The sequence below is a fragment of the Stegastes partitus genome, unplaced genomic scaffold (genome assembly GCF_000690725.1).
Source record: "Stegastes partitus isolate 25-593 unplaced genomic scaffold, Stegastes_partitus-1.0.2 Scaffold663, whole genome shotgun sequence".
Taxonomy (NCBI): Eukaryota; Metazoa; Chordata; class Actinopteri; family Pomacentridae; genus Stegastes; species Stegastes partitus.
Window position 1 is genome coordinate 112,601 of NW_007578394.1, and position 14,265 is coordinate 126,865.

The window sequence follows — 14,265 nt, forward strand, 5'->3', positions numbered from 1 at the left end:
TGAAATCACTAAATACTAAATTAATGAGATCCCACTGTTAATACCGCACAGTAAAGACAGCAGTTACTCATGTGTGCTGAGCTCAGACTAACAAGCTCCGCTGCAGCAGCTGCAGGTGAGTTTGTCATCAGTCTGGGACTTTGTGACGGCTGTCAGCAGAACCTGCATGACTCCCATACAGCAGGTAAAGCAGCGGCCCTGGTACACCGGCCTTCACCGAGCCTCTACCTGCCTCCGTCACACTCACATGCGCTCACACTGATAAAAAACTAGGTTATCATCGCAGTTATTTCTGCTGCAGGGCATATAGCTTACAAAGCACAAGAAGCTGTTTCAAGGAATCTCAGGACAAACTGTGTCGGAGACAAACACACACCGTATGCCCCAGAAGAGTGCAATAAGAGAAATGAAATTAGAGATTCTTTAGTGCTCCCTGCGCACTGCTGTGTGTGTCTTCAGGCCACAAATGTTAACGTAATGATACATGATGTAATTTAAACAGTGGCCAGACTTAGAGGAAAAGGTCAACATGGCATAATAATAAGGCCCTAAAACTGTACATCTGACATTTGGAGGGCATTCGAATGAATAATATTGCATTTTCTTTTTCTGTATACAGTAAAGAGCGTCCATTAAAAGCGCAAAACTGTAATCAAAAAAAAAAAAAAAAGACAAGAAACCAAAAACTCGGACGAACGCCTGCCCCCACACGGAGCATTACTCATCCCCCACAGAGCCGCCTTGCTCCAGTGTATTGTGGGAGGACCAGGGTGGGCGGCCGTGCAGGGGATCGGCAGCTTCGGCTCGCGTGTATTGCATCTACATAATGTTTCCTCAGCTTCCCTGCACACTAAGTGGCTTCAGTGGTTTCAGCAGAGTGTGTGTGTGTGTGTTAGTGTGTGTGTTAGTGTTTGTGTGTGTGTGTGTGCTGCTTCAAAACTAATCAGGAAAGCCAGTGTGGTGGAACCCAGACATCTTGTTTATCCTGAGATTTACCCGCACTTCACCTTCAGAGCCACACACACACACACTCTGTACACACACACACACACACACACTTTCATTTTGCACACGCACACACACTCTCTTCCTATACACACACACACACACACAAATGAAGGTCTTGTGCTTGTCCCAGGTGCAGAGAAATCTGTGAAGCAGCATGTGGCTTGTCCCAGTTCCTCTACAGTACCTGTGTGCCTTTGTGTGTGTGTGTGTGTGTGTGTGTGTGTGTGTGATTGCGTATTGCGACAAGACTGACCCATTTGAATCTTAATACAGGCTTCTCACCAATGCATCCCTGAAACTAGTTCAACATGTAGGCTAGAGGCCGATGCAGCAGGTGGAGGTCAAAGGCCGCACATCTGGATTCCTGATGTGCTCTTAGAGGCGAGAAAAAAAAACAACACACATTTGGAGCTAAAAAGTTGCGAAATAACGACCAAAAAAAACGCACTGGATGAGCTGTGAAAGGCAGGTGGGGTCACGCTGTCAGGGTTGCGCAGGAGATGAGCCGAACCTTCCTCCTTCTCTCCAGTTTTGACAGCAGGGTGAAGTCAGAGATTTGACTCTGTTTAAGTCATTTCAAAGCAGTGCACGTCTAACCAAAGCAGGTGTTAGAGAGGGAGAGAGGGAGGGAAGGAGAGAGCAAACAGAGAGGAGAGAGGGAGGGAGAGAAAAGAGGGTGAGACAGGGAAGCAAACAGAGAGTGGAGAGAGGGGAGAGGGAGAGGGAGGATTGTTGCTTTCTGTGGATGCAGGCAGCAACAGCAACAGCAACAGCAGCAGCAGCAGCAGCATCAGCATCAGCAAGCTCGGATCCGGACAGGAGGTGACCGGGGGCTGGAGGGTGAAGGTGTCTCTTGGCGGAGGGACTGCAGGAGGAGAGAGGCGCACAACTTCCCTCCTCTCTCTCTCTGCGCCGCCGCGTCCCTCTGCGCTCCTCTCCGCTCCCCGTTCCCCGGGACGCAGGCAGGCAGCTGGCGCGGTGAGATGTGAAGAGAGAGGCTTGAAGTATGGCATGCAAGGATGGTTTCTGCCAACGAGAAGGAGATGGTGACAGCGACGCGCCCCGCTTTTATTCGGACCCTTTTCTACTTTTTCTGTTTGGCGACTTGGTGAGTGTCTCTCCGAGAGCCGCGGTGCCGCTCGGATCACTTTGGTTGAGCCGTGAGTGTCCCTGAATGTCTGTTTTATTTCTTCTGTAGTGTGAAGAAAATCTGTGCACAGACAAAGAAGGATGAAAGGATCTATCCGGAGAATTTTACGCGCATTTTGGACCGACTTCTGGACGGCTATGACAACAGGCTGCGACCTGGATTTGGAGGTATTTGTGGGGGAAAAACGCGATTTTTACGCACTAGATACTGAACATTTTCCACAAGCAAAAGCGCCCACAGCAGCACCTCATATCCTCAAATTAACTGACACCATATTTATCACTTTTTGTGCCATACACAGATAAAAACAGCTTAAAGCACAATAATTGGAGCTCTAAACATGTCACTGAGGGCAGAATGCAACCTAAAAGTAAAATAAATTGTGTGTTTTTAAAATTTTAGTAACTCTATCACATCTCTAAATCTTTTTTTGGCAAAAATGAAGGAGGGAGCTTCTTCTTTTAGTTGAATTTTTGCGCAATTGGGAGTTAAACAAGTGGTAAATGGTGGCTATAAACCCAAATCAGGCCAGTTTAACCCACAGCTCTCACTGTAAATCTCTCAAATCAACAAAGAGGAACAAGAACTTGCCAGAGAAGGTGTAAAACATGCCTTAAAGTGCAATAAGACAACTAGAAGTCGAGTCACTTTTATTCGCATGCATTGAAACATCAAAAATCCCCTCACATGAGTAAAAACTCAAGAATCCGCCTTTAAGAACACGCAAAACATGTCGTGCGTAATGGCACCGTTACAGCAGCATTGACATGGTGTATCTGTCTTTACTTCTCTGTGTGCATCACATGTAACATGTTGCTTCGTGGGTTTAACAAACACACGCGATGATGCTGCTGCAGACTTGATCCTGAAAGCCTGGTGAGTTTCTGAAGATGGGCCTCTAAGCTGGAGCCAGTGCGGTTATATAATCGTATGTATGTTGCGGGACAAACGCGTTAATGCACAGTTCAAGTGCTAAAAGTGCGGATTTGTTTTTTTTTCTCCCCTCTCTTCTTCTCTGGTACATCATGTCTGCAGCAGCATTATTCCAAGAGAGAGACGCCTGGTTTGTGGTTTACAGCCTGTCAGCAGACGTGTCCATATGCAGCCTTTACAGTCTGGCCCCACAGTCATTTACTTAGAAAAAAAAAAAATCAAACAGGATTATGCTTTTTTTTTTTTTTTTTAACATCTTTTAAGCTTTTTTTTCTCTCACTTCCATTATGCAGAGGCTCTGGAAGGGATCAGCTATTGCATGTCTTCTGCTTTTTGATCCTGATGGGCTGTAAAGAGTCTTTTTTTTTTAACACAAGTGTGAATAAGACTGAGGCTGGACTGGATTTACAGTAAGGAAGAGCCCATTAAATGTGACACTTGTGTGTTTTCTAATAGGTCCTGTGACTGAGGTCAAGACTGACATTTATGTGACAAGCTTTGGGCCCGTCTCAGACGTTGAAATGGTTCGTACTCTCGCTTTCATGTGGTCACTGCAAATGATATAGACACATATAAAGAGGGGGACTTCGAAAAGTTCTCACCAGAAAACGTCCCAGGAGAAAGATTGTTCTTGCATTATTTTTTTAGCAATGTTTCCTTTAACTTTAATGCACTTGGTCCACCGAAGCTTCGCTGTCACTTGGCAGAAGAAGGTCACATCTTGAGCCTCCTCAACAGCATGTATGACCTTATTATCAACTCTGATGATGGCGAAAAACAGAAGAGGGATTTCAATTTGAGGCTTATTGTTCTGGGGCATCAGCATCCAGCTTTTTCTTTGATTGCTTCAAGCATTTGAGGTTTTGTGGGCAGCGATATCAGTCTTTATAGTCTACAGTTACGTCCCTTGTTTCCTGGTGAGGCTGAGAACTTTTCGAAGTGTCCTCAAACCATGTTGCATCTTTATATTTTGGTGCTCACTTTCTTCAACTTAAAAGCAGTAAAGTGTCAGTTATTATCATCCTATCTAACGTGTTTTTGTCCACGTCTCAGGAATACACAATGGACGTGTTCTTCCGGCAGACGTGGGTGGACCGGAGGTTGATGTACGAAGGTCCCATCGAGATTCTGAGGCTCAACAACCTGATGGTGACCAAAGTTTGGACGCCGGACACCTTCTTCAGGAACGGCAAGAAGTCCGTCGCTCACAACATGACGGCCCCCAACAAGCTCTTCCGCATCATGAAGAACGGCACCATCCTCTACACCATGAGGTGCCGCTGAGCTCCGTGACATTAAACACCTCACGAGTCGAAGCTAAAACCGCAGCCTGACCTCCACCAAACGTTTGCATCCAATTCCTGCCGTTTAACAAAATCTAATTTGCGTTTAGGTTAATTACACTTGGCTTTTATTCCCCTTTTAGTGTTTTTTTTTTTTTTTTTGCTCATTAAAATGCGGTGAGATGACAGTCTCTGTTTGTTGAGAAGCAATAAAGGAGATTTTGTGTGAAATCAAACCAAGGCTCACAGTGCAAACAGGAAAAATCTGTGAAGAGGCAGCGCAGATGCCAAACTTTCAATTCAGCTCGACGTGATGGCAGTCGAGTAATTGAACCGTGAGCGTTTTAGTAGCAATTACAAGGAGCAGCATTCTTAAAAAGCAAATCACTGGGATTTTACTGCATCGCTGGTTGAACGTCGTGTGAATGTCGCCAGCATGCTAACAATTAGGCAGCAAATTACAAGTGTATGAGTGTAAAACGTCTTGGTTTGGTTTTTAATTGAATCGTTCCTCTTCGCTCTCCAACAGGTTGACCATCAGCGCCGAGTGTCCCATGAAGCTGGTGGACTTCCCCATGGACGGACACGCGTGTCCTCTGAAGTTTGGGAGCTGTAAGTTCAGTGTGTGAGAGTGGCTGAGATGGATGGTTCAGAATTAGAAAACTTTATTGATACTCTTTTGTTGATGCTTTGTTACAACCGCTCAGCGTGCAGTTAGCAAAAGAAGGAATATCTTTAGAATAAATAAAAGCAGAGAATGAAATGTAATATTAGCAACAAACACACACATTGAGTGGACAGGAAGTGCAAATGTTTAAAAGTGAATCCCAGTGGGGTGAAAATGAAAACTTGCAAAGACTTATTTCATACTAAAATAACCATCATGTGCAAAAGTGAACTGAATAAAAAAATGATGTGAGTCAGATTGACAGTAGTTTATTAGCAGGCTATTGGTGGAGATGTTTGGATAGTCGGGCTGCAGGATGGCTCAGTGGTTAGCACTGTTGCCTCACAGCAAGAAGGTCGCCGGGATCTTTCTGCGTGGAGTTTGCATGTTCTCCCCGTGCAGCGTGGGTTCTCTCCGGGTTCTCCAGCTTCCTCCCACACAGTCCAAAAACATGCTGAGGTTAATTGGTGATTCTAAATTATCCGTAGGTGTGAATGTGAGTGTGCTTGGTTGTCTGTCTCTAAGTGTAGCCCTGTGATAGACTGGTGACCTGTCCAGGGTGTCCCCTGCCTTCACCCTGAGTCAGCTGGGATAGACTCCAGCCCCCCACGACCCTAGTGAGGATTAAGCGGTGTGTAGATGATGGATGGATGGATGTGTGGATAATAGTTTACATGTAAAATAAATGGATAGACTGTTATACTATCAATACACATGATCCTTTTTATTTACATTCCCAAATATTGGCAAAAATTACCTGAAGTTTGTGAGGGAAGTAAAGAGAGTCGATGAATCGCTCTGACAGGACGATATAAACCTGCTGTGTTGATGCCACTACCTGGTGGAAAATAGATCTTTGTTAGCCTCTAATGTTCCTGCAGTGCCTCTGAACAAAGCAGAGAAGCCGATGTTGCTCCAAAAACACACCGTTTTATCAGAACCTCGACTGTTTCTCTCCAGAATCACACAAGTTTAGTAATCATGTTTGTCTGCATGTTGGTGCAACAGATGCTGTTCACTGGGTTTAAAATGTTAATCTTGTGTGAGAGAGATTTCTCAAAGGACACGTTTTATTTTTATTTATGAGCCATTATCGCATCTAAGGTTCGTACCTGAGTCATTCCTAAATAGCTGCAAACAAATAAGCCCACTGCTAAACAGACTGGCAGCCTCCGTTGGCCTCCTCGCTGCATTTTGCATTTCGTGCCTCCCAGTGTCGCTTCACAGGAGACCTGCCGGAGCACTTTACATTACAAAACAGGTGGCAGAGTAATTAGCATGTAATGCACAACAAGTGAGCAGGGTTTAGCTTTTGGAGGGAGTTCTGACTTTGGGTTAGCTTAGCAGGAGTCATAATGTGCTGTAAATCGGCTTTCATCCATTCTGGTGCAAATGAGGTGAGAGCGAGTGAGGACAACGAGCAGGATCCTTAAAGGAATACCTCACTGTTGTGGAAAACAGGCTTATTTGCGAGAGTTAGACGAGAGGATTGACACTTATGTTTTTAAGATTTTAAAGCAGCAGCTCCTGCTTCTTTTCTTTCTGTCAGCTTATCTAAACTAAACCAGAGTCCAAAAGGGAGGAAAACAGCATCATCATCTGCACCAAAGTCTTTTAAGCTACTGATGAAGATGCTGATTAATGCTGTGTTTCGCAGTTTATGGTGAAAATCGGTGCACCGATAGCAACCAGGAAGGACTGCTGTAGACTAAAGAAGCTAAAGTATGGTGCAAAAACCTCGGAAGAATCCAAATGAAGCGCCTAATACAGGGGTGTCCAATCCTGGTCCTCGAGGGCCGTAATCCTGCAAGTTTTCGATGTGTCCCTCTTCCAACACACCTGATTCAAATGATCAGGATCGTTATCAGGCTTCTGCAGAGCTTGATGATGAGCTGATCATTTGAATCAGGTGTGTTAGAAGAGGGACACATCTAAAACATGCAGGATTGTGGCCCTCGAGGACCAGGATTGGAGACCCCTGGCCTAATGGTGCACATAAACAAAGAAACTCTGCATTTACAGAAAGCATTACAGTCTAAAAAGGAAACGTCATGTTAGTGTAATTACTCTCGCTGCCAGTAGGGGGAGACAAAAGTTCTGCACTGCAGATTTAAAACCATTGAAAAATGGAACTATTTAGCTCCATCGTAGTGCTGTTAAACCAACGTTTAATGATTTATTTGAGAAGATAAATTCACGGACAACCTATTGAGGCTAGTTGTAGCCGAGCACATCTTCAGAAACCACAAGATGTTTCCTTTCAAAGCATTTATTCTTCACATGCATTGTAGCCCTATAGTTCTTCTGTTTGAAGCTTTTTCATCTTCCTTTCATGAAAGTTCCATCAGAAGCGGGTTGGCAGCCTGTTAAAGAGCAAATGTTTGTCCTGACTCAGTGTGAAAAGTCAAAAACGGGACAAAAGCTCAGCCACATGACTTTCCTCCTCTTGGTGGCACTGAAATGGATTCTGAGCTGAAAAGAACTGCTGAAGAGCTGAGCACAAAGCCACTGAATGCCAATACTAAATAATGAAGCGCTTCATTCTTTCGTGGCGAACAATGAAGCTCTAGCTCAGCACCGGTGTTCATACTGGGCCTACTGGTCAGCAGAAATGACTTATCTCCAGCGAAGGAGTTTCTCAGAAAGGAGCAGCTCCGTCTTATCAGGGGGAAGAGCAGCGATTTGAAGATTACATCTGCAGGAGAAAGAGAAAAGGAAAAGACAACGAGTTTGCCTGTACACCCGCCCGATCCGCCGTCAATTACCCAGTGTGGTGACATTGCAGAGGACAAATTCACATTTCTCAGTTATTGTCATCCTTCTCCCCCCTTCCTCGTCCTCCTCCTCTCACCATCCTGCTCTGCTGCTGCTCGCCTCCAGTCAGGAGGAAGCGACCATGGATCTGATGTGGCCCGAAGCAAAGGAAAGGTCAGAATCCCTTCCTCTGCCTCAGGATAGCACAGACCTATGCAGCTACTTTCCATAGCTGGTGTGTGCGTGTTGAGTGTGTTCGTGCTAATTTTCTCGCTGTCTGCCCTGCCTTCGTTTTTTTTTTTTTTCTATTTTTTTTCTTCCTCCATCACTCTTTCCCTCTCCCTCTCTCTGACTCCTTTTCTGTTTCTCCATCTGGACTTGTGTGCACAGGCATTGCGTTCCACTCCATGACACACCAGAGTCATTTCATTTTGGCAGCACAGTTGGTATCCTGCCGATGTGGAGTCCCATAGGGAGTGGCAGGCAGAGACAACTGGCATTTTGTAGCGCATCCACAAACCGGTCGCCAGTATGCATACAGCAAAACACTCCGAGGAAGCAACAGGGGGAAACAAAACTCCACATTTAAAGGCTCCATACGGAGGATTTATGTGGAACTTCTGCGTCGACGTCGACAGCAAAAATGTGGCTCCGTGGGCCTTTTAATGTGGAGAGTGGATGTGATGTTTTCATGCATTTTGATCAATAAACATCAGATCAAACCGAGTCAGCGCTGCACAACAACATAAAAGATCCTCCTTTCACGCAGACAAGTCTGTCAGAATCGTAGTTTTCTTGCAGAATCGTAAATTAATTACATTTGAGGAGAGGTGAGGGGTCGATCTGCTGCTAGCTGGAGAAAATCTAATTAGTCAGTGGAGAGTTTTAGTGTCCTGCGATGCTGCTTCAGAGGCTGTTAGCCAAGAATGCACTACGCAGAGAAACAATTAAGGCTAGATTGGATCAGCCGGAGGGATGAGGCTCTGCTGCGATTGGTCGGTTTGGGTTAGGACAGATTGGATCAGACGGCAGGGCTGACCAGAGAACAATTAATGAACAGTAATAGTTTTAAGTTAAAGCTCTCTGAGGTAAGAATACTTACATGTGTGAGCTGCTTAAAGCTGCTCGATCAATACTCGCATATGAACAGCTGATAGAATGACTGCATGATGTGAAAAGTGACCCTCATTGGGGGTGAAATTATCACCAGATTCACATTTACTGAGCGTCTTTCAGCTCATTGTTTCGGTTTCACTGCCTCCAGCTAGTGTTTTGGTTCACTCTCACCAGTCTCATTAACCTCCATTCCAGCTGCAACACACAGCTGTTTTTTGGCTTAGAAAAAGAAAAGAAAAAAAAAAACCTTCGATAGAGTCACCTGCCCAGCAGCCAAACGACAGACTGACAAAGTTAGTGACAAGCTGGTGAACACGCTGAAGCTCCGACTGAATGCTGATGTCGCTCCGATTCTGATGAACAAACAGGCAACTGTTTGCATTTCCCACAACATCTTTATAAGTTTATTAAATGTCAGCTTTACAGCTTGTTGCACTGCCCCGAGCAGCCGAAAGAAACAATGAATGCAGAGTTAGTTGAAAAGGTAAATGTCTAGGAGCTGGACTGACATTAAGCAAAATGACAAAAGTCTATTTCAGTCCTTGTGGTTTCTGGTTATTGCACTTTTGCTGTAATACTGTGGAGACGTCTGCACTCAGAGAGGCGTAAACTCAAATATAATTGTATATTTCTAGACAAATAGTTTGAAAAATGGCAGCTTAACTTATTAGACTATCAGTGAATCAGTCAGTGACTCCAAACTCCACTAAAATGACGTTCCTATTCAGATAAACTACATTCTCATTTACGTGTTGAACAAAAGGTATTTTAAGGTAAGAGGATGATGTAGCAGGAAATGTTTCCACCTTCAAAGGGCCACAAAGTCCTTGTAAGTCCAACATGAACCTTCACCCAGGAGACTGGGGTCCGTGTGGAACCATTATTTTTAGACTTGGGTGTTCTCCCACTGCTTTGTTGGGTTCAGGTAACAAAAATGCTGACTCAGGGTTGGAAAAATATCAGGCTTTGGATTCATATACGACCATTTCACAAGTTTCTTCTCCTGCCCCACCTAATGAACACTTGTTGTGATCATATATCATAAACGTAACTGAGAATGCACTTTAGTTGTACAAGAATGTCATTTTGGGAATCAAGTAACAGACGTGAACATGTCGAAGTGTCTTTAAATGTTGATTTAGTCTCTACAACAGAAGTAAAAGCACAAAATTCAAGTTTACTGCTGGTCAAAAATCACACTTTCAAATGTATAAAATGAACTTGTGAGTGACGTGGAGCAAATTAGTTTCCTAAATGTTACTTCAACTATAGTTAAAACAATATTTATTTAGCATCACTGGCAAAAAGTCCATGTTGACCTTTTAGCACATGCAATCGAAGTAATCTGGTAATAGGAACAAGTAACAATCCACAAACTCAACTAGCTGGATGGATCAGCAAATAAATACTGATGATGCACATTTATAAATATGCACATGAGGTTTTGAATTGAAATTCAATATGTTAAATATTAACATTCAATATAATATTTAATTTATTAGAAAATGGCTTTATTGTAATTGTGTGCATTACAATATTTCAAATGTATTTAATATGATCAGTTTGGGTCATTTTATGATAAAGGAATGACAAGACTTACATTTGTATGATGCTTTATTTTAATCTCAATATTTATATGATCTACAAAATCTATATGTTTTCTGTTGGAGCTGGAAGACAAAACCTTTATCTTTAAAAAACTCAATAGAGAGAAGTTAATATTTGAAGTGTATCACAGGGCAGTTTTTTCACCACTAGCAAATTTAAAAAAGGAGGAATTTGTTTCAGGTTGTGGGTTTTTCTGGTAGTAAATTATGGCACTCTTCAGAACAATATTGGTGATTTTGCTCAGCTTTACTTCAGCTTTTTGAGGCTGGTTTTGTAAATTTGGACAAATTGGGTCTGACTTTCTGCCGACAGATTTATGTGAACATCTACAGTGTTGTGTAATGTTTGGGGTTTAAAAATAAAAAGTTCAATATAGAGCACCAGACCCCACAACCTTTTATTTTTGAGGAACATTTCAAGGGTGTTTCTCCATTTTGAAGGATTCATTTTGAACTCAAAAGGTTCTTCCACAGTGGCCGTGATGAGAAACCCCAAAAGGCTTCTTGAAGCTCTTCTACTCCTCAGAGTGTATTTTCAAATTCTGTTGTTTTACTTTTTGCCTTTTCCAGATTTCTGCCTCATGCAGCTGTGAGTTTTCATTTATCACACGTATTGATGTCAGGGATCATTCAGAAACACTGCGCTCAGAGGTGGAGATGCCAGTATTTGGCCTCAAACTGGCAAACTTCTGATTACTAACCCACTTCTCTGACCTCTGGGTTGCCTACCACCATCTATCAGCCCACTGTAGTACAGCAGGCTGGAACCAGCTCCGGGAGGCACGACTACAAACGATAAAGACAGCTTACAATATATCAAGACTTTTTTCCCACAGTATGCTGCTGCACATCTCATTTTCCTTTACTGTTCACAACTTACAGTAAATGACTCACGTCCATGTGGCTCTGCTGTCTGCCTACAGATGCCTATCCGAAAACAGAGATGATCTATACTTGGACCAAAGGGCCGCAGCATTCGGTGGAGGTCCCTCCTGAGTCCTCCAGCCTCGTTCAGTATGATCTCATCGGCCAGACGGTCTCCAGTGAAACGATTAAATCTATCACAGGTGAGACGTGCTCTTCCTTTCACCATTTTGCAGATGAATCATCTTTCGAAGCAAAATGGCCACAGAAATGACGGGATGAGCTTTTAGTCGTTCGTTTATTTTCTTTACAGGCGTGTAGTTCTTCATGGGAAGCCGTCTTTGTGTTCTGTACGCACAAGTGAGCAAAAGTTTGCATACATTTGTAAAGACCGATGGAATCATTGAAACACATGCACCTTTGTCAAAAAAAATATGAATGCATTTTGGTTCTTTTATATATTTATTCTAGGTCTTGTGGAAATGTGACAAAATCTGCTGGGTCAGAAAATACATACAGCAGCTTGAATTATCAGTTTTGATGATGTAGAAAGTTGTGTTGATCAGATTCTCTTCATGTCATGGCCTCTTATCTTCTTGTGAGGGATTGACTACAGCTGATGATTCCTCTGAGCCAGTTTAGAAAGACACATCTGGTCCGTTCATTTAAATCAGCTACAAACGCCACAATAAGGAAAGTCAATCAAAAATTGGGCTATTTGGTCTCAATGACCAGAAGAATGTTTGGAGGAGAGAAGCTGAGGCCTTTAACCCCAGGAAGACCAAACCTACTGTCCAGCACGGCGGTGGCAGCATCATGCTCTGAGGCTGTTTTGGTGCCAGTAGAACTGGAGTTTCACACAAAGTAAATGGAATAATGAGGAATGAGGGTTATCTCCACGTTCTTCAGGAAAGCCTAAAATCAATTCAATTCAATTCAATTCAATTTTATTTGTATAGCGCATATTTACAACAACAAGTCATCTCATAGCGCTTCACAAAGGCAGAAACAGAAACACCCAACAACCCAAAACATCTGGATTCCCTATAAGCTTCAGCAGTCTGAAAGCAGTCCACAACAGTGGGAAGGAACCGAAAACCCCCACAGGGGAAAAAAAACCTCCGACAGAACCAGGCTCAGGGAGGGACGGCCATCTGCCTCGACCGGTTGGGTGGATGTAGGATGAATTATACAATTTAGTTTACAGTTAAACAAGTTATTAGAATTTATTGTCCTTTTGCAACAGGAGGCATTATGGTGGGGGCAGCAGGATGCAGAAAGGTGAGTCCAGTGGCTGTAATCATCAGCCAGAAGGTTGGAGCTTGGAAGCAGATAGCTGTTCCAACAAGACAAAGACCCCAAACACACATCAAACGTGGTAAAGATGTGGCTAAATCAGGCTAGAATTCAGGTTTTAGACTGGTCTCCCCAAAGTCCTGACTCCATCAAGAACTGTGATGAAGAAACAAGTCAGTGTCAGAAAGCCAACAAATGTTGTTGAGCTGCATCAGTTCTGTTGAGGAACAGTCAAAGATACAACTAGAAGCTTATGTACAGCTGCCAAAAGTGCCCAAGACTAAGGACGTTTAACCAGATATCAGCACTGCTATGTGTATATTTGTGACCCAGCAGATTTTGTGTTATTTCTAGAAGACCTATAATGAATTTGTGAAAGAATGAAAACGCATGCTTGTTTTTTGAATGTGTTTCAATGATTCCATCACAGAAAACTCAGAGTTGTAGGAGTCACTGGAAAGTCAAGGCTGCTACGATACACATGGTCTTTGTAAGTGCATGTAAACCTTTGTTCAAAGCTGTAATGTCAAACTGGGCAGATTTGCCAGGTCCACACTGTATTTTCCACACGAATGACGGAGCAAATATTGCAGAGATGCAGCTTCAGTGGTAGATATTGGAGGGATTTGGAGCGCTGACACTTGCACAGACATGACAGTCAGTGTATTGGACCGTGACGAGCGCACAGAACCAGCCTCGTGAAATGAAACTCGTTGAGACATTTCAGAGGGCCAGTTGGTTCACAGAAATACTGAAGAATCCAAGAGAAGAAAAAAACAGGATTTTAGAAGCAGAGAGTTGGAATAGATGGCACGTGTCCATCTGGGTGGTTCCTAAAATGTAGAAGGGTGTGAAAAAAATGATCTAATGTGACATCTGTCCGGAGCTGCATTAACTGAAATCTGTCAGGCTGCAACTTCCAACTCTTTGTTAATCAAACTAATTCACTGCTTGTTGATCCTCCAGGTGAATATGTGGTGATGACGGTCTACTTCCACTTGAAACGCAAAATGGGCTACTTCATGATTCAGACGTATATCCCCTGCATAATGACAGTAATCCTCTCCCAAGTGTCCTTCTGGATAAATAAAGAATCCGTCCCGGCACGCACAGTTTTCGGTACGTAGACTTCGCACATCCCTCATCCTGCACAGCCTTTCTGCTCCTCTCTCTCTCTCTCTCTCTCGCTGTTTATTTGATGTTTGCACGCCAGCAGAGCAATCAGAGCTGCAGCGTCTCTACAAGGCGACGCTCGAGCGTGCGGCGATTATTCTGAAAGTATAAAGTGCTCCTGTGTTTTGTTTTTTTTTATTATAAGATTAGAGGATTTATTATAAGATTTCAAAGTGAAATCCTATTCATTTTGATCCATCTTTTAAGCAATTCTATAGATAGTTTTGCCAAGAATAGAAGCTGAAACGGATGCACATGTTCCTGTAAATGAGCTGGAATAAACAGTGTTGATGTAAATGTAGAGCAAAACGGGGAAAGATGTCCTCAGAGACTGATAGTAGTAGCTGTTATTGGTACAGTAGCTTGATTAGAGAAATGTAGTCATTTATCTTAAAATAAATGACAGTAAATAAT

At 43.2% G+C, this 14,265-nt stretch overlaps 1 protein-coding gene across 1 annotated transcript in view; it reads left to right on the forward strand.

Moving 5' to 3' along the window:
- Positions 1-2,027: 2,027 nt before the first annotated feature.
- Positions 2,028-14,265, forward strand: part of gabra4 (gamma-aminobutyric acid type A receptor subunit alpha4) — a 24,170-nt gene continuing 11,932 nt past the window's right edge. Inside the window, exons 1-7 of the mRNA XM_008290267.1 lie at positions 2,028-2,116; positions 2,207-2,325; positions 3,548-3,615; positions 4,145-4,365; positions 4,904-4,986; positions 11,442-11,585; positions 13,645-13,797. Coding sequence (XP_008288489.1) covers positions 2,028-2,116; positions 2,207-2,325; positions 3,548-3,615; positions 4,145-4,365; positions 4,904-4,986; positions 11,442-11,585; positions 13,645-13,797 — 877 coding nt within the window. The remainder of the gene's footprint in view (positions 2,117-2,206; positions 2,326-3,547; positions 3,616-4,144; positions 4,366-4,903; positions 4,987-11,441; positions 11,586-13,644; positions 13,798-14,265) is intronic.